Source organism: Phycodurus eques, chromosome 11, assembly GCF_024500275.1.
Source record: "Phycodurus eques isolate BA_2022a chromosome 11, UOR_Pequ_1.1, whole genome shotgun sequence".
Lineage (NCBI taxonomy): Eukaryota > Metazoa > Chordata > Actinopteri > Syngnathiformes > Syngnathidae > Phycodurus > Phycodurus eques.
The window spans coordinates 1,885,962-1,905,550 of NC_084535.1; the positions used below are offsets into that span (position 1 = coordinate 1,885,962).

General features: G+C 43.6%; 1 protein-coding gene across 3 annotated transcripts in view; it reads left to right on the top strand.

Moving 5' to 3' along the window:
- The window catches only part of gfra1a (gdnf family receptor alpha 1a), a 70,891-nt gene extending 52,030 nt beyond the window's left edge, over positions 1 to 18,861 (top strand). For 2 of the 3 annotated variants that reach the window (XM_061690627.1, XM_061690629.1), the window contains 7 exons: positions 1,856 to 2,034; positions 4,590 to 4,762; positions 6,571 to 6,680; positions 8,447 to 8,581; positions 14,324 to 14,496; positions 16,381 to 16,428; positions 17,454 to 18,861. In XM_061690627.1, coding sequence (XP_061546611.1) covers positions 1,856 to 2,034; positions 4,590 to 4,762; positions 6,571 to 6,680; positions 8,447 to 8,581; positions 14,324 to 14,496; positions 16,381 to 16,428; positions 17,454 to 17,606 — 971 coding nt within the window. In that variant the 3' untranslated portion in view covers positions 17,607 to 18,861. Of the gene's footprint in view, positions 1 to 1,855; positions 2,035 to 4,589; positions 4,763 to 6,570; positions 6,681 to 8,446; positions 8,582 to 9,876; positions 11,060 to 14,323; positions 14,497 to 16,380; positions 16,429 to 17,453 lie in introns of those variants that run through there. The other variant, XM_061690630.1, reaches the window with a different exon arrangement.
- The last annotated feature ends 728 nt before the right edge of the window (positions 18,862 to 19,589 follow it).

Below are 19,589 nucleotides of genomic sequence, written 5' to 3' on the forward strand. Positions count from 1 at the left end.
TTCCCGTCCATTCATGGAGATTATGGCAGATTGTTGTCACATGCAAAAGGAAAACCGGCACTTTCCAGAAGTAGCCGAAACCACCCTGACCCTTTTCTGTCTCGTTTTTTCATCAGCGTATGGGAAATGTTTGTCACTTGAAGGACACAATCAGTACTTGTTAGAAATTCCTGCATCATCACCTGACCGTTTGTTACTCAACTTTTCATCATATCCCAGGGGGTTGATGTGACATGTAGGATAAAGGAAATCATTGCCAGAAATGTCTGCAGCTGCTTTACTTTTCTCTTCACTGCCTCACTAAACACGTCTTTGTCTTTCCATTAGAATATGGGAGATTGTTGTAACGTATTCTTCTCATCTTTTATCAGGATACGGGAGATTGTTTTCACAGGACCCAGCTCGTACTTGCCAGAAAATCCTGCAGAGTTTATGAGTTACTCCTTGATCACTTTTATTCTCATTTTTTCATCCGGACACCGGAAATTGTTGTCGCATGTAAGGAACAGCCAGTCCTGACCAGAAATCTCATGTTCCCCATACATCCTCCTCCATTTTCCCCGGTTTGATGATCTGTTGTTAATGAATACATGAGCACGTGGTCAACCTCGTTACCCCTCCCCCTCCCAAACCCGGCCACCCGTTCCCGTTTGGACTACTTCTGGTCTCCATCCCCCTCGCTTGGCCCGTTTGAAGTATTGCCTCTCATTAGCACACTTTTTAATTCAGTTCATCGACTGCCCGCCCGCCTGCTCCCAGATGTTTGTCACGCTGGCCCTCCCCTCTGCTTAATTGGCACTGCTTAATTAGACTCTTTTTGCTCCATTTTCAGCAAAGCGGCACCGCGGCCGTGCAAGTGAGAGACCAATCGCTGGGAATTAGTGCAGGCCGACCTCCACGCTGGCCGGACGAGGGCATTCGGAAACAAACGCAGTGTGTCGCTTCATGTTTTCCAGCAAGATAGACTTTTGATCATCATGTAATCGATGTATTTGGATATTTGTGTGTTCTCTGCCTTCCAACAAGTAGGCGATAGCATCAAAGGTTCTGGTTTTGTAGCTTGGACTCTTTGCATTTAGGAAACACACTGTACGCTAAAGAGGAAATGAAAGGGATCATTTGAAGTCCAGTAATAAATTCCTATTTTGGGGTTTATAGTGAGTAGATGAGTGGGTTTGTGATAGTGGATTAGGGTTAGTGGGTCAGGTTCATCTAGAATTAGTGTTAGTGGTTAGGGTTAAGAGTTAGTGGGTTAGCCTTTAGGTCTAGGCTGAGGGTTTGTGAGCTTGGGTTAGGTGTTTTGTTAGGGTCGGGGTTCACTGATCAGTGTTCGGGTCTAGCCTTTTGGGAAATCTCGCAAAGAGGTTTCGGGTTAGTGGGTTGGGGTTAGGCTTACTGCCTTAGTTTAAGGAGAACACTCCAGAAGAGGGTTAGAGTTAGGGGTTGACCAACATCAGATTTGTTTGTAGTCGATGCTACGCTGATGATAGTCGAGTCGACTTGAACTAACCGATGACGTCATTGGTGTGCTTTTCGATTCGACAGCTCACTGTGCAGCGTCAACACACAAGCTGGTCGACTCGCTCTCACCGTCGTCCTCGATTCGTTCATCCAATCACATTCAGATCCCTTCACGGCTTCGCAGACAGTCAGAATTGTACTTTTCTAACAACAATTCACGGAACGCAACTGTAAGATGGTAAGGGTTGATGTTAGGGGATGAAACAAGGATTGACGTCGCTTTCAGAAGAACTACCGCTTGTGTGTTCCATGACTGCGACTAGTATCACGAGTGACAGAATTCATGTGGAATTTCCGCTCGGTCCTGACTCGTTCTCTCTTCTCCCGGCCTCAGGGGAGCCGGCGGTGGCTCGGGAGAACAACTGCCTGAACGCGGCCAAGGCCTGCAACCTGAACGACACGTGCAAGAAGTACCGCTCGGCCTACATCAGCCCGTGCACCAGCCGCGTCTCCACTGCCGAAGTTTGCAACAAGAGGAAGTGCCACAAGGCCCTCAGACAGTTCTTCGACAAGGTAACAAAGTACACATACGGGATTATTTCACTCAAGACGATTTTTTAGCTGTCTGTACTTGAGTATTTATTTTTCTGATGACTTTTTAACTTTCCGCCCTCACAGATAAGAGTACCTCCTTGATAGGACGGATGTTGTGGCATGCTCTCTGCTGCCACCTTGCGGCGGCAATTCTGAAGCTCGCTCGTCATCCACATTTTGGCTCACAACACAACATAAAATACAAAAATGAACATAATCGCATAACTAAGTAAAAACTAAATTGGGGCACTTGTAAGTGAAGGTCACACTGTATTTCCTTACTGACTAAATAGGATAGTTACTTTCTTCAAGCTCCGCAGATGACGACATGATGTAAAAAAGATGTAAATAGCGAGGTAATGTCAACCGCGGTTGATTAATTGAAGTCTTGAGAACGTGAGGCAGGAATGCAAGATATTCGTCGTTCATGGGCTTGTTTAAGATCCTTTTGCGATGTTATGATTTGTGGCGAATGCATCGTGTCTTGTGCCAGCCTAAAAACCTTCAGCTTCTGGTCTTCAAAAATTCTAATTTAGTTTAATCTGACAAAACACGTCGTGTACAAGTAAGGTGTATTTTTCCAGTTGTGTTCATTGTTCCCTCTGTAATTTAGCATTTTTTGTTAGTCAGTTTACAACCTAGCATATATGTTGAGCCATCACTAGCTTGCTCTTGGTTTACCAAACAACAACATGCCAAATGTAACATGTAACGTGATTTTTTTTTCCCTTCTTCTTAGTCTGACCACATGTACGTTAATAAAAGGGAAACTATCTTGTATGTACAGCGGTATTAAAACGGGTATTTGTGTAGAAATGGCAATAAAAACATATGTTCTACTTTTTAGTTTTACTATATATTTTTTTAAATAAGTAAAAGAGTTGAATCGGTACTTCTACCTGATTCTTTTTCCACCCGTGGCTTCATGTGATGCACGGTATGATAAATACCCACGTTGAGCTTCGACGTGGATTTAGACGTCAAAACACAAAATATATTTTGACATCCAGATGATCGTTCCCAGCGCATGCATGCGGTACGACTTAAGTGGGAACAATCGTTGTAAATAAGATCTATAAACACAGGAGCAGACAGAAACCGCCGCTTGCTTCGATTGTCTGGTTTCACGCCTACGTTATCGTCCTTGACACGTTCGCAGTCCGCGCAACTACAGTACATAAACAAATGTTTAGGCTCTTATTGCACCTTTGAAAAATGTCACTTTAAATGTGAAAGACATTTTTTTCATGAGTCATCCAGCAAACATCAGCAGCCCACACTGACTTTCATGTGTCGCTTTTCTTATTGTCGATGTCCGGCGGAATTCTTGCATCTCAAAAATCACACTTTTTCAGGAAATTAAAAAATAAAATAAAAAACCAGCATATTTCTCCAGTTATCAAACACTGCATTGTTAAAGTTGGTATTGTACCTTATATTGCTATTATATAATGTTGTGCACCAGTGTCAACGCCACACCTCCTCAAAATCGATTTGCGAATGTAATTACTTATTTGATTATGCTGTCATTAATTAAAATGGTACGGAGACGTTGCCGCGAGCAGTGCCCATCCAAGTCTGCGGTCACGCCGGGCACCCAAGACAAAAGGCCTCAATAGTCAAGCAAAACTAAGATCTGTTGTGACACCGTTTTCCCAAACTCCATCTTTGAAAGTTCTAAGATCCATGAGTGATGCAATCCCAAAAACATTGAGCTGGCTAGACACCGTAATAGCAAAGCAAATTTATTTACAGTCCCCTCCAAAGGTATTGGAGCGGCAAGGTCAGTTCCTTTGGTTTGGTTGTAGTGTACTGAAGACATTTGGGTTTCAGATCCAAAGATGAACATGAGACAAAAGTTGAGAATTCCAGCTTTTGTTTTTTCATGCTATTCCATCGAGATGTGGAAAACAACTCAGGACAGAGCACCTTTTGTTTGAAGTCACCCACTTTTCAAGTGAGCAAAGCTATTGGAACAGACATGATCAAATTCAGTGAATAACATTGAATATTTGTTGGCATAACCCTTACTTGCAATAACTGCTTCAAGCCTGCGACCCAGTGACTTCACCAGACTGTTGCATTCTTCATTTGTTCTTAACTGCAACCTCTTTCAGCTTGCTTCTGGGGGTTTCTCCCTCCAGTCTCCTCTTCAGGAGGTCAAATGGATGCTCTATTGGGTTAAGGTCCGGTGATTGACTTGGCCAGTCGAAGACCTTCCACTTTTTGCCCCTGATGAAGTCCTTTGTTGTGTTGGCGGTGTGTTCAACGTAATGTGAGATCTTTGCTTAGGGTTAGGTCTGAATTTATGATTATTGGGTTAGGGTTAGTAAATTGGGATTAGTGCCTTTGGGTTGGGGCTACAGTTAGGGCTAGTGGTTTATGGTTAGTGGGTTATGTTTACATCTCGGATCAAGTCCATTCCTCTATGTACCATGGCAAATTTGGTTGAACTTTGGTTTCACTGTATTAAAAAGAAGAGTAGAATTGTCTTCATTGTTGTTGTTGTAGCCGCCTTGTGGTCTGCTTGTTAGGTTCCCCCCAAGCACAGCTACGGGATGATGTTCTGCTCGTGCCCACTCAGCGACCAGACGGCGTGCTCGGAACGCCGGCGTCAGACCATCGTGCCCGTCTGCTCCTACGAGGAGAAGCAAAAGCCAAACTGTCTGGAGCTGCAGGCCTCGTGCAGGACCAACTACATCTGCAGGTGCCGTGACCGTTTGCGCCATTGACTTTATCCACCATCCCTGTAATATTGCTTGCACGCACTTTGCCCTTTTTGCTATTTAAACTTGGTTTGTTCAAATGTATTTGTTTGTTTTTTTAATTCATGTAGCTCAGTGGTTCTCAAACCTTTGCCACCTGAAAAATTGTTTGCCCTGCAAGTACCACCATCAGGACCAACATGAACATACAGTAGCGTTCATCCCACAAATGAGACTTTTTAGGTTTTATTCCTAAAAGGTACATTGGATGTCATTGTTAATGAACAGTTTGTACATTACCACAGCAGTTAAATACAGGGAAATACAAGCAATTCAACTGTACTGAGGCAGTAATTCTTTTGCATAGCACGACAAATAACCTCGTACCACACTTTGAGAATGACTACTTTATCTCATTCAAAATGTGTCAATTGATTGATTGTAAATAATAAGATGAAAACTAAAATGTAAAATAAACTGTTTTACATTTACATTTAACATTGACTTATCATTGAATTTCTTGTAAATAATTCAATAAATTGGGCCAATGGGCCAGGTTATTTGTAGATGAGTTAAACAAATACACGTAAAATATGTAAAATGGTTTCATCCATTTTACATATTTTTTTTCCCATCCATCCATTTTCAACAGCGCTTATCTCCTGGTTAGGGTCACAGGGCGCCGCAGCCTATCCCAGCTGACTTCGGGCGAAAGGCGGACTACGCCCCGAATCGGTCGCCAGTCAGTCGCAGGGCACATATAGACACGGACAACCATTCGCACTCACATTCGCACCGTCACTGAGCGGGAACTGAACCCACGCTGCCCGCGCCAAAGTCAGGCGAGTGGACCGCTACACCATCAGTGACTCATTTATAAATGTTTTTTTAATTGTATTATTTCAATCAATCAACCAATTATTTAATGAGATTAAAGCATCTTAATTAAACATTTTAACGAACCAAATTCAGGCAAATTCAATGCAACAAATATCACAGGACTCTCGATATCTCGAAATGTACTCTGCAGTCAGTGTGTGTGCGTGTGTCGCTGACTACCTTGCTGACCTCAGGCATCCGACGTAAACACGCTAATGCTAATGACCCAGCACGAATGTAGTGATCTCATCACTACCATTCCTCCATGTGTGCGTGTGCGTGTGTGTGTGTGTGTGTGTGTTTGGCGGTCTCCGGAGCCTGCAGCTTGTGGTTCACCAGAATTAAATTGAAGCATCATAAATGAGCTCCATTTGGACCGAGGCATTGGCTCACAACACACACACACACACTCACACCGACTGCGCAGTAAATTGTGAGCTGGCGACGCGTCAGCGTCCCGTCTTGCTCCGGTGCCGTCACACGCTCGGCGGTCCATTTGTCAGGTGGCCGAGAGATGAATTAAAGTCTGGCTTTTTCCCTCCGCTTCGCTCGCCGTATGTCAGCCATTTGTAAAATGGCCGACGCTCTCTGCTGACAGACTGCGACCATCTGACTGATCGCCGCTGACAATGTGCGTATCGCGCGTCATCGTTCGCGCCGCCGCTATGTCACGGATTTGGAAGTGAACATTTTTTTAATGGTTTTTTTCCCGTATGCAGGCAAGTCTGACATTAGAGTTGCGCAGCTTCAGTGTAGTACCAAGTTGTGCCACAACATGCCGGGCAGCGCTGAGTTCTACTGTGAGACTTGCGGTCTAAAAAGAAGAAGAACAGAGTCGTATGCTTCGTTTGAATGTGTTGCCACTTGACCTTTCCACCGCAACTGCTCAATGTGTTTGCCGTGAAATGTAATCATTTTGGCCGTGTTTCAGGTCGCGTCTGGCCGACTTCTTCGCCAACTGCCAGTCGGAGCCGCGCTCGCTGTCGGGCTGCCTGAAGGAAAACTACGCAGACTGTCTGCTGGCCTACTCGGGTCTCGTCGGTGAGTTGACGCCCGTTATGTGACGCGCAGCTCCGCTTCGAACTTCAAATGTTTACTTGTGAAAGGAGTCATGTCACAATCAGAATCCGCTCGACTGGCCTCGCGTGTTACGAGGACACGCGAGAAATTTGTCTCGAGCGAGCTTCGGGTGAAAAAGGGAGCAGTTTAGGTACTGTCACGCCCTCGCATGTGGGCAAGGAGAGCCGCAGTTGCCGTTTAAATCGAAAACCGGAGCAAAGTCCTCGGCCCACGCACACATTGTCCTCACGGAGGTCCCTCATTACCCCCCCCACCCCCCACCCCGCTGCGAAAGAAGCACACACTGGCACAACGTCCTGATGTAGCCCCGCCCCTAACCAAAAGGCTAAAGATTCTGGAGCGAGGCCAGCGCCGGGGAGCGGCCCGTTGCGGGAGTGAAGAATCACTGGCTGAAGCAATTTACTTGCTCTCGCTTCTTCACTCCTCCTCTGCACTCCACTTCCTGCGAACGCGCACGCACGCACGCTGTCGGTATCAATGGGTTAACACTGCTGTTATTCATCACGGGAACACGCAAGAATTGTCCGAGCGTCTCGAGACTTTCGCTTCGGCGCCGGGAGAAGTCTTCGATCTCAAAGTCCAACATGAAGAAGTGTTTGCTGTCATCCTTCATGTTCAGTGTTCATCTTTTCCGATTGCGTGTTTACCGTTACGTGGGGCCTTTCTTTTCCAAGGAGACAAAAGCACGATCGGATGAGTTTCTTTGCCACAAAAGTGTCGTATTTGGACACGAATGAGCAAACGAAATGGCCGACCACCAAAACGTGTATTCGGCCCCCCCGAATGCTTCAGAATGTCACAAAAGTGGCCGGCCATTTGGTATTTTCCCAGGTTAATAAAACACGTTGCCATAGAACGCTACGTTTGCTCATGCTCAGACTCGTTTTGACGCCTACCTATTGAGACGTACTTCACTTGTACCTGAAAGGGCAACGGTATTTTAGGACTCAAAAACACTCTTTTTTTATCTTCCCAGGCTATATTTTACCTTGACAATGATAAAATGTTTCTAATTGAAATCCAACACAGTATTCTGCTATGAAAATAATATTGAGCAGTTGGCTCCCAAACACTCCATTTTGACACTAAAACAAAAATGAAAAAATGACATTACGCCACAGAAAAATAGTATTTTGTCTTCAAATGCTATATTTTGCCATTACAATTATTTATTGTTTTTTGTAATGCAGTCTGTTTTCCCATTTAAATACATGACGTTGCCATTAAAACAACAACAAAAGGGCTACATTGAGGCAGCACGGTGGGCGACTGGTTACCACATCTGCCTCGCGGTTGTGCGGTTGCGGGTTCAATCCCCGGCCCCGTCTGTGTGGAGTTTGATTGTTCTCCCTGTGCCTGCGTGGCTTTTCTCCGGGCACTCCGCTTTCCTCCCACATCCCAAAAACATGCGTGGTAGGTTGATTGAGGACTCTAAATTGCCCGTAGGTGTGAATGTGAGTGCCAATGGTTGTTTGCTTCTATGTGCCCTGCGATTGGCTGGCGACCGGTTCAGGGAGTACCCCGCCTTTCGCCCGAAGATAGCTGGGATAGGCTCCGGCACGCCCGCGACCCGCCTGAGGATAAGCGGTACGGAAAATGGATGGATGGAGAATTTTGCCATGTCATTGATTGACTTGCTTAAACAGGCCGCGTCCCCTCACGAATGTAATATTTCCCCCGATTGAAGGCATGCCGACCGATACGTTTTGTCTGTTGTGCGTGTGCAGGCACGGTGATGACGCCCAACTACCTTCGCTCCCCCAAGATCAGTGTGTCCCCGTACTGCGACTGCAGCAACAGCGGCAACAACAAAGACGAGTGCGACAGGCTGGCCACCTTCTTCACAGACAACACGTGCCTGCGTGAGTCCGCTCAGCCGACAAACAAACAAACAAACAAACAAACAACTGTGTGATGATGCCAACAGATGCGTTTAGGATAATTGGGCGCATTTTTGTCCGACAATGCCTGCCACTCTGTGGGAGGCCAACGTCTCTCCACACCAGCACGAGAAAAGAGTTTGAATTCAGCTGAAATGGGGACAGTTATTTCAATGGAAAAATAGAACACCTTCAAGAAAAATGGACAAAAAATAACAAATGTGATATTTGAGGGTCTGTTGGCAATTATTTCATGTGTTGGATTTCTATTTGAAAGGTAAGTCTTTGAAAAGGGTCACATTTGCTAACGTGTCGCTCGCTGTTTGACCACATTGTGTGTTATTACATCAGGCTTTGCGGACTTAAGTTTGTCGTATCTTACGGCTCGCTCTAACTGTCGGCCGTGTAGGCAAAACGTTTCCACATCTCACTCTGTGCATCTTTTTTTTTATCCCTATTTTACATTTCATCCTTTATTTAACCAGGTAAAAGCCTATTGAGAGATTAAAATCTCTCTTTCAAAAGCAAGCAGAAATGATACAGTACATGACACGACAACATTCATACAATAAATAAAAATAAAGACTAAAAAAAATAACAGTGATATTCAAATGTATGGCATCTGATTTCAAAACAGTGACAAAGCCCAAATGCTTTGGAGTACATACGTGGTGTTTTTTATGTTGTTTTCTGGGGGGGAATTCATTAAAATTTGACATTTTTTGTTGCTGTTTATTGTTGATTTATCGAAGATATTTTATTGATTGTTCTCCATTACAATGCCACTATTCAATGCTCTTTAGAATTGAATGTTAATTTCTCTTAAAAAGAATGTACTTGAATTATTATGAGCTATATCATCATTATATTAGCGGCATGGAAAAACAACGATACTATCGTTGATTGTGATAGTTTTTGAGAAAATATATCGTCCTAAAAAAATGGCTACCGTGGCAGGCTGAAACATAATATATTGAGAGAGAGCAAGAGCAATGGATAACACAAAAATACTGTACAAATGTACGAATAAAAATCTGCAATATAGCGGGACCGCGAAGCAACAACTGTCACATAGCGGAGGATTACTGAAACTGGACTCTGTGATTTTCAAGTTGCAGGGACTCATTGTTCCAGGGCTGGGACTCATTGTTACGAGACATGTGCATCCTGGGACTCACATCGTCTCAAGTGTAAAATGAACTATGTGTGTATATATATTTAAAAATTCAGAAAATCATTTTCAAAAATGTATCGGAACTTTTTTTTTTTTTTTTTAGGCGATTCCGATCACCTCAAAGTTAGGACTGAAGACTACGGCTTCGAACTAAAGAAGAAGAAAGCACTCGAGACAAAGTCAGGACAAAGACAGGATTTAAGACTGGGCCTAAGGACTGAAAACTAAAACAGGACCAAAAAGACTAAGGACTAAGATATGACTAATACAGTACAGGACTAAAGACCAAGACAGGACTAACATGGAAATAAAAATGTAGGATGTAGAGTTAAAGACTGGGATTCAGCACTAAATGCTCGGATTTATGACTAGAGCTTCAGAAAGAACTCAAGTCAAGACTTGGACCCTGGATTCAAGACTAAGACCGGACTAAATACTTGGACCAGGACTAAGGTATAACAAATTTAGGACTAAATACCAAGACAGAGCTAAAGACTAAAGACAAGCAGAGGGAAAAGGACTGGAACTTCATTTCCTTGACACCTTGACAATAGACTTTTTTTTTTTTTTTCTTTCTGTTTCAATTTCGGCTCTCATCCTTGCAGCTCAGGTCAGGTTGTCATGACAACAAGTTCTAGAAATTTCTCGGGGGTCCTTGTGGACATCCTGGATTCCTTTCTTTCTCTCTTATTTTTCACCGTCTTTCCGCATTTTGATTCCCACCCGTCCACTCGCCTCTCATTAAGCCTCCTCAGCAGTAACCGGATCTGACACCGCCCAAACCACCGACGAAAACATCCACATTATGAGAGATGGAGGACGTTTTGTTCTTGACTTATTATCGGATGTCACGCTGAAGACGCTTGCTGTTGTCTTTCTCATCCACGTGGTGTAGTGGAGACAATTTGATGGGTTGTCATTCTGACAGGAAGAGATGATTACTTTTGTCCTAGATTCCCACAGTGGAGTCAGGCTGTACCTGGAAAATGGCTCTGGATCTTCAGCCAGCTGAGCTCCCGAGTCATGGGCGGAGAAACCCGGTGAACGGGTTTCTTATGATATCAATTAGCCGCACTGTTAGGTCACAATTTGGCAACATTCAGAATGGTTCACTCGTCGAAATGTTTCCGGCAGATATTAAAGATTGACTTGTTTAATTTCACCTTTGAAACCAAAATCCAAACCCTATCCTGAACATTTGGTCTCACGTGAAGTTATGCATGAAACTCCAAAGTTTCGTGCCACTTTAAATGTGTATTTTGATGGATCAATAAATCATTGGCGGACACTTGATGTTGGCGGGATATTTTATCGATCCCCGAGGAAGTTAAAGCATTCGAACTTGTTATGAGGACTCTTGAAGTCCTGAAGGCTTTTTTGCGGCGAGTCGGTCGTGTCGATTCAAGGCGGGAAGCGGAACTAAGTGGAGACGTCCGTCTCGGTCAGGCGGAGTTCGAACACATTTTCACAGGACGAGCTTGGACACGAAAGTCACACAACTCAACACAATTGGACTACTGCCTTCCACGACGCTATGACATTTGGAGAGTCTGCAGTTTCAGGTTTTTTAGTAGTACCAGCCATGTTTCTTCTTCTCCACCGCACCTAGTAGCATTAGCATTAGTTTTGCTCACTCCGGCCAGATGACCGTCACTGGAAAAAGTAGCCACGTGACACGCCGACGGAGGAGCCTTGCTGAAGAAATGTATCATTAATCCAGGATTTATTTTTTTACATGAAGGTACTACTAGTAGGTTCCAGGAAGCCACTAGTGTGTGACGCATGCCTACTAGTCGGTCCTAGTATTGTTACTAGTACACTTGTAAGGTTTAATTGCAGGCTAGTGGGCCAAAAGTGTCACTAGAAGTGAAAAATCATTACTAGTAAGACAAAGTTGTTCTACTAGTGTGCCGAATTGTCTTACGAGTGAGGAGAGTATACTAGTACACGGACTTTAAGATGGGTATCGAGGAGATGGAGTAAGCACTCAAGCGGCTTTCCATATGTGTGACTATTGCAAGTATGAAGTGCATTGATTGTCACAGTCGGGTGTGGCTAACAAGAGCTTTAGAAAGCCGCAGTTCCGAGCTGCGCATGAACTCGTGACAGCAGACGCGCAATCGTGCCTCGGTGACGGCGAGCTGAATTGCGAAGCGAGGCAAGTGATCACCACAGGCGCTAAGTAGCCGCTCGCTCGGATTTCATTGAGGCCTCGGCCTGCGCGCCGTCAACTTTTATTTCCAAACGAGCTCCTGATTGAAGCCCATTTCAACATTTAAAACGGGTTCTTAACCTTGTTGGGGGGACGGAAGCCCGCAAGTTTCATACGGAGTGTGCGGAAGCATTCCTAAAATAAAACATGCTTTATTTCACATTCAAAACGGGTATATATTTTATTGTCTGTGTAGATTCTCAGTCATCCAGGTCATGCACGAAATGAACCACGCATCAGTTGCACACAAATTCAGTGTTAAAAGAACAAAACCCACAAAACATGAATTTCACGCAAAAAAATCAATTCGATGAAAACTTACTGGAAGTGAATGTGAATTGTGCTCTTGCCATTCGCCCTGGTAAGTGCCACTCTCAACGGAAAATTCACAACAAAGTCTGTTCCTTTTCTTTGTTATTTCTACAATCCTCGAAAAGGGTTCCCATTTTTTTATTATTGGATGCGCTGTCTGACGGCACAGCAATGCTACTCAAGTCAACTGGACCGTTGAAATAAAGAGAGTTGAAAAAAAGAAGAAGAAGAAACGGCAATGTTGACGCTCCCGTGCGTTTTGAACGGCATGAACGAGGCATTCAAAATGTAGCGTGTAAAGGCTTTTAGGGCGCAAGCACGCACGCACGCGCACGCGGTGTTTGTCGAGTCCTCCGTCGAGCCCCGGCGACTGCCTCACCCGAACCCCTGGGGTTCGATCGAGCCCGGGTTAAGAACCACTGGTTTAAAATGACCCGCTTAGATTCGCGCCGCTCAGTTTAGGGGAAAAAAATGATCCCTGCAATGGAAAACGGCTGCTACAGAAAAATATTACGATTTACTTATTTTTATTCTTGTTTTTTTTTTTTTTTTACTTGATGTAGAGTAATCCTGCCATTTTGAATTTACTGATCTTTCGGTGTTTGGGTTGGCGCTTTGGTTAAGTTTAGGGTTAGGTTTAGCCGTTCTGCTGCACACAAACGGATTGAGTTGCCAACAGAAGCGAAGTCAGCTCCAAGTGCCAATGTTTTTTTTAATCCATCCATTTTCTGTACCGCTTTATCCTCACGCGGGTCGCGGGCGTGCTAGAGCCTATCCTAGCTATCTTTGGGCGGGAGGCGGGGTATACACCCTGAACTGGTCGCCAGCCAATCACAGGGCCAATGTTTTTTTAAGTCAAAGTTAAAAACTATTCTTTTTTTGTTTCATGCTTATAATGGAGCATTTTAGAGCTTTTCCATTTTTAAATGACCTTTCTTGGACTTTGTTTTCAGTCATTTGAGTTTCTTTTAAATGCTTTTAAAATGTATTTTATTTTTTTGCTGTCCTTTGTTTTTCAATGTCTTTTGCTCTTTGTTTTTAAATGCTTTTAGTCATGTTAAACACATTGAGTTATCATGTGTACGAAATGTGCTATATAAATATTTTCCTTGCGTTAGCCTAGCATATGGGTTAAGGTTCGGGTTAAGATTCAGAATCAGAATCAGAATCATTTTATTTCCCAAGTATGTCCCAAAAACACACAAGGAATTTGTCTCCGGTAATTGCAGCCGCTCTAGTACGACAACAGACAGTCAATTGACAGAGAGCACTTTGGAGACAGAAATACTTTTTTTTTTTTGACAATTGTGCAAAAAGATGCACTTAGAGCAGTTCGAATGAGTAATATTGCAATAGTCCGGTGCAATGACCGTTGTGCAAAGGGCGCCGAGACTTCAAGCGAGTAGTGCGATAATCTGGGACAATGTTGATTGTGCAAATGTTGCAGATACTCCCCAATCAGTGTGCAAATGGTGCAGATGCTATTCAGGCACATGAGTGGCCAGTATTGGTCAACAAAAGATATGCAAATAGTGCAGCGTGGCGAGACTACTATAGTGAGTGCACGAGTAATATATAATTGGCCCGACAAAAATGTGACAACAAACTCAAGTCAAAAAATTGCCAGCATGTTGTCATGGAATTGTAGGTTAGGTGTTTAAGAAGTTGATGGCAAGACGGAAGAAGCTGTTGGAATGTCTGCTAGTTCTGGTTTGCATTGATCGGTAGCGCCTACCTGAGGGAAGGAGCCGGAAGAGCCGGCGACCGGGATGCGGAGGGTCCGAGAGGATTTTGCACGCTCTTGAGGGTTCACCATAACCCCGATGTGGGATGTCGAAGGGGTTGCTTGGCTTCAAAACTTGAAGTCTGCAGTAATTGTACTACTTCATCTGCATTCGAAATGTATGGAAGTATCCAAGATCGGACAGGATACAATACATCGTGGTCGTCACGTACCGACGTGTTAGCGTAGCGTTACGTTAACTCTGAAATGTGTTTGCGCGTGTGTCCGTCTGTCCGTCCACAGGCAACGCCATCCAGGCCTTCGGCAACGGTACGGACATAGGCGTGTGGCAGCCCGTGTCACCCGCCCAGACCACCGCGACCATCACGTCGCCGTACCAACGCAACCGCAACAACAACCTGGACAACCACATCAACACCGACCCCGGTATATACCACTTCTGCGGAAGTCTGCAGGTGTGTACCTGTGTGTGTGTGTGTGTGTGTGTGTGTGTGTGTAGCGAGTGTAGTAACAATATTCCCACCAGCGGGAATTGAGCTAGCGCAGTTGATGAAACGGAGCCACTGCTAGCGGCAATCGCGCCTCCGGGCGAGACGTCGGTCAGTGACGTTAGTGTTGTTAGCAGCGACACGGAAAACCACAACAACGATATCATCATACGAATAGGTGATACGGCCTTGAAATACAATCTCCATTTTATTTATTTTTTGGTTTGTAGCACAATGGTCCTCAACTACCCGTACTAGTAAAAACAATAAACAACTACAATAAAGTCAGCTAACTTCATGCCCCAAAAAAGTTGTATTTTTCTTTTTTGTTTGGGCGATAAACACTTTCTGTCTTCTTTCATCAGTGATTTTAAACAGCACAAACTAAATCTATACAAATATACACAGATGAAAACACAGACACAAACACACACATAGCCTGGGGTCTTCCTGTGTTTGCTTCGTATGGAAATGCGCCGCATGCTAATGTGACTTTTGGGTTCATCCAGGTATTAGACGAAGCCCGAGCGTGCGGATGTGAGACAGGAATACATTTCCTTCTCCTTTGCGTGTTTACATCTCTTTGAATTGCAAATAAGCCACGTGAATGTTTTTTTTTTCTTTTAAATGATTTACATCATTTCAACTTGGCGTTTGTTTTGAAAGGTCAGCTTACACGTTACACGCACGTTCATTTCCTTGGCTACTTCTTACTTACAGTACATCAAAATCCGAAGGCCGAAAAGCAGCAGCACCGCGTTTACACCAAAGTAATTTGTTCTTATGAATATTGTTTCATAATAAGAGCAGCCTGCAGAGCTTTCTTGCCGCCACACAATCAAACACGAATGCGAAGATGCTGATTGCTCAGCAAATCAATTTTGCAGCACGGTGGCCGTCAACAACATTTGCTTACAAAAGTCTCGCGGAATATTTCTTTACAAACTTAATCAGCTGGCAACTTTAACCGATGTCATTAGAATAACTCTTCAAATTGGACTATTATACAGAAGAAATGTACCACACGTCTAGATAAACGAAGTCTTACGACACACAGGAAGTGTACCGTACAACAAGAAAAACCAGAGTCACACAAACTGTAGCTACACGTAGGACGTTTAACGTAAACAAGTACCCTAGTGACCAAAAAAGTGTTGCACAACTACGGTGGCCGAGACAGGTCACAACAATTGCAAATGCCACAGCACAACGAAATTAAAACACAACGGAAATGCGAACGACACACCACGACACATTCAAATCACAGTTTTCCAACTTTGTTCATTCAATCTTGTTCAGCTTTCTGCCTCAGTCAATTTTTTTGTCCTCTACTTTATTAATCAGAGTCAATGCAAAGATATCGTTCATGGTTTTCTTTGGCTTTTGGTGACATGGGTACAGTGAGGTATATAGTTCTAACGCCAGCTTTAGTTTCATGAGGATAATATTTGCATGGATTTTTCCTTATTAAAGATAAAGGTCCCCGTTAAACTGGACAAATTAGACAGTCGGAGGGAGCGGGGGCTCACTTTGTCACTTCACTGCGTTGTGGTTTTAACGCATTTCCGTTGTGTGTTAATGTTGTTGCGTTGTGGTTTGAAATCATGTACGTTTTCAAATGTTTGTTATGTGTTAATTTTGCGGCGTTTGCAATTGTTGTGACCTGTCTCGGCCAGCGACAAACAGGAAGTCTAACGTAAAAGAACCCTAGCGACAAACAGGAATTGTGAAGACGCACAGGAAGTGGAACTAAAGCAAGAACCCTACTGGTGAACAGGACGTAGAATGACGCAGAGGAAGGAACGTAAAACAAGAACACGAGTGTTGACTGTGCGTGTTTTTCCTCAACAGGCTCAGAATTTGAAGTCCAACTCCAGCGTTGACAGCGTCTTCTGCGTGGTGAGTTGTTTTTGTTCAACTTGCGCTTTATTACTTAGTGTGATAGTGTGAGGATCACACACACACACGCATTGTTCGCACCTGAAGTTGAACGTGCTCATCAAGCGGACCTGCGATGGCTCCGGCCTCCGGGAGGCAAAGGCGACGAGTTCTCTTAAAGTTCAGCTAAAATGTCACCATGTACAATCAGTGACATTTCATGGCGATGGCCCGCCTGTTAGCTCGCAGCTTTATTAGCGTACGCTAGCAAGCACACGAGTAGCCGCTTTTCAGCGGTGGCATTTAGCAAGTAATAAAAACAACCTTTTGATGCGCCCGTGTGCCGTCAAAGAAGATGAATTCATTTAAACGTTGTTAGCGTTGAGTAAGGCTCCGGTCGCCGGCTCAATTTACCGCGCCGTCCGCTCGCCTCGCTAGCTGTGTCCACGGTCTACTTTTTGTACACACGCTAACGAAAAGTGAGCAGCAATGTTGGAGATGTAAAATAAACCGACAGTGACGCTTAAGACTCAAGTCAGAAGTGACAAAAATGTAAATAAAGTGGACAAAATGTAAACGACTTTGAACCAATATCAAATCCGTTTAGATTTCATTAGCCAAATAGCATAATTGCCTTGGTCATATTTCAAAACATGAAAAACACAACAAATTTAGCAAATAAGAAGAGCCTCTATTCAACGTTTGTGGATTGCCATCATCTGGATGACAGATTTAAAGACAAAAAGATAGACTAGGCAATTATGCCATCGGGCGAACGATTTTGGAAAACGTCATTCTCAAACTGTATATCACAGTTATATAGTTCAGGGTGTACCCCGCCTCCTGCCCAATGATAGCTGGGATAGGCTCCAGCACGCCCGCGACCCGCGTGAGGAGAAGCGCGACAGAAAATGGATGGATGGATGGATGGATGGATGAACTCACATTAACGTTTGTAAAAACAGTAGATTGTAAAAATCCTCACTCATTATCGTCAATAAAAGTGTAAGGAGAAAAAGTTGACAGAGTCTTGTTCGTTCCCCTAGGACCCTCAGATGGACGGTCCGAGCACGTCCAACGCCATCGTGAGGAATTCGTCCGTCCGCCGACGACCCGCCAGGGCGACGTATCTGCTGCCCCTACTGCTGTGGCTGTGGTACTGCGGCCGTCATCTTGAATCCTCACCGAGCGACTTGTAGCCTCGTGGCCAAAAACGTCAGACTGACAAAATAAATTTTTGGGGAAAAAAAAACGTGAAATTGTTTCCTTCCTTCTCCGTACTTCCTCACTGTACGAAATTCCCTCTGGATCACTTTTGAATATTTTTTTGGGGTTGTTGCTGTTTTTTTTGTCATTTTCAGCTGTGATTGACTTTACGACGTGTGTTCTTCTTTGTGTTGGTCAAGAAATGCGAGAAGCTTCTGACGTTTTTCCAGTTAAGGTTAGCGTAGCCTGTATCCTAACGCTAACATCGCAGAAAGCACACAAATGTGTCAAAAACCCATGTTCAAAAAACAGGGAGGGCTGCCATTTTGTTGTCGTGGCCGTTTTAGCCTTATTTCCAGCTATCTTTCCGAGACGAACTTCTCGACTGTAACACCCGCTGGAATGTTTGAAAATTCCTTACCTGAAGCCAGTTTCACTTAGCAACTTGAAATGTTGACAGGCATGTCTCTCAAGAGTAGGCCCACAAAAAAAGTCTCAAGAACCAATTCTTGAAAACATACAGGAAGTCTGCTATTTTGGTTTCCAGTGGCCATTTTCAGGGGTCATTCAAAAACAAACCCGTCGTACAGATTGCGTCCCATCCCAACCGAATTTCGCGCACGGTGTTTGGATTGCTTGCGGGCACAGCATGGTGGTAAAGTTGAATGATAAGCTAAGACGCACACATTTTTAAAAAATGCCTTTTTTTGGCTAGCTGAGGGCAGTGTGACTCATCAAGTAATTGTACGTACTTGAAGTGGTTCAACCTCAAAGCCACGTTTCATGTTTTTATGAAGTTTCTTTTTGTATTTTCTTGTATAGTTTTTTTTCTTGGAAATGATCCCCACCCCCCACCACATCTGTCAAGCTTTGTGCTTTAGCATTAATAGCGCATTAGACTCGCAATTTTAGCTAGCGTGGTTGCTAAAGCGACCACCATCAAACAGCCATGAAATAAAACATTTACTTGCTGGAATGCAGGAAACATCCATATTCAATAATAATAATCATCATTAGAAAAAAATGATAATATAATGATATAAGCCTTGAACGTTAGCCACCCACTGAATGTCTCTGGTCAGTTAAACTACTACTGGACCTGCCGCTAAAATAAGCTACGCTTAACGACAAAGTGAGAATATGTTGTGTCACAGGAACAGTTAGCCTCACCGTTATCATTGCCAATGTGTTGGTTTTTTATTTAGCGACAATTCACAATAAAAAAAAAAAAAAAAAGCGGGCCACCCACGCTATCGTTAGCATTTTCCTATTATAAGTACGGCACAACATGGTGAAAAATCCAAAGCGTTTTACTCTGATGGACTCGAAACAAGGAAAAAGTTGGCTCCCAAAAGAGAAACGTTGCCGAATGCTAACGCTAACGCACAGTTGTAAATCAGCCAATGTAAACATGGTGTTTTTCTTAACTCACATAACAGTGATTTCATATTCTTTCATCAACTATTTTGACCTGGAAGATTCTTGTTTTTTTTTACATATATGTCATGTATATTTTGTCCCGCTCCGTATGCAATATAAACAATATTCCATTCACATTTGTGTAAATGAGAGGATAGCCATGTATCTCCTGTTGTATTTCAATATAAGCAAATTTGATTTGCAATGTTGCTAAAATATGACTGTTTATTTCTTTCTTGAGACAAAAACTTGACTTATTTTTCTACATTTTGATTGTTTGATTTGCTTTTTTGATGTGTTGAAATGAATGAAGGCCTCTGCTTGTTTTTAATAATAGCGATGATCATAATAATAATAAGACGTGGTTGCTTGGCGGTTGAGGGTTTTAAAATGGCGTCACCATGTTTTTGACGCACAAGCAAAAAGATGGCGAGTTTTCCTCTACTTCATCTTCTTCGGCTTCCCGCCATCGTCTTCGCGCTTGTGAAAAATGTCAAATCTGTTGTACAAATAAATAAAATACAAAATAAAAATGTTCAATCACCCAAACTGACCGA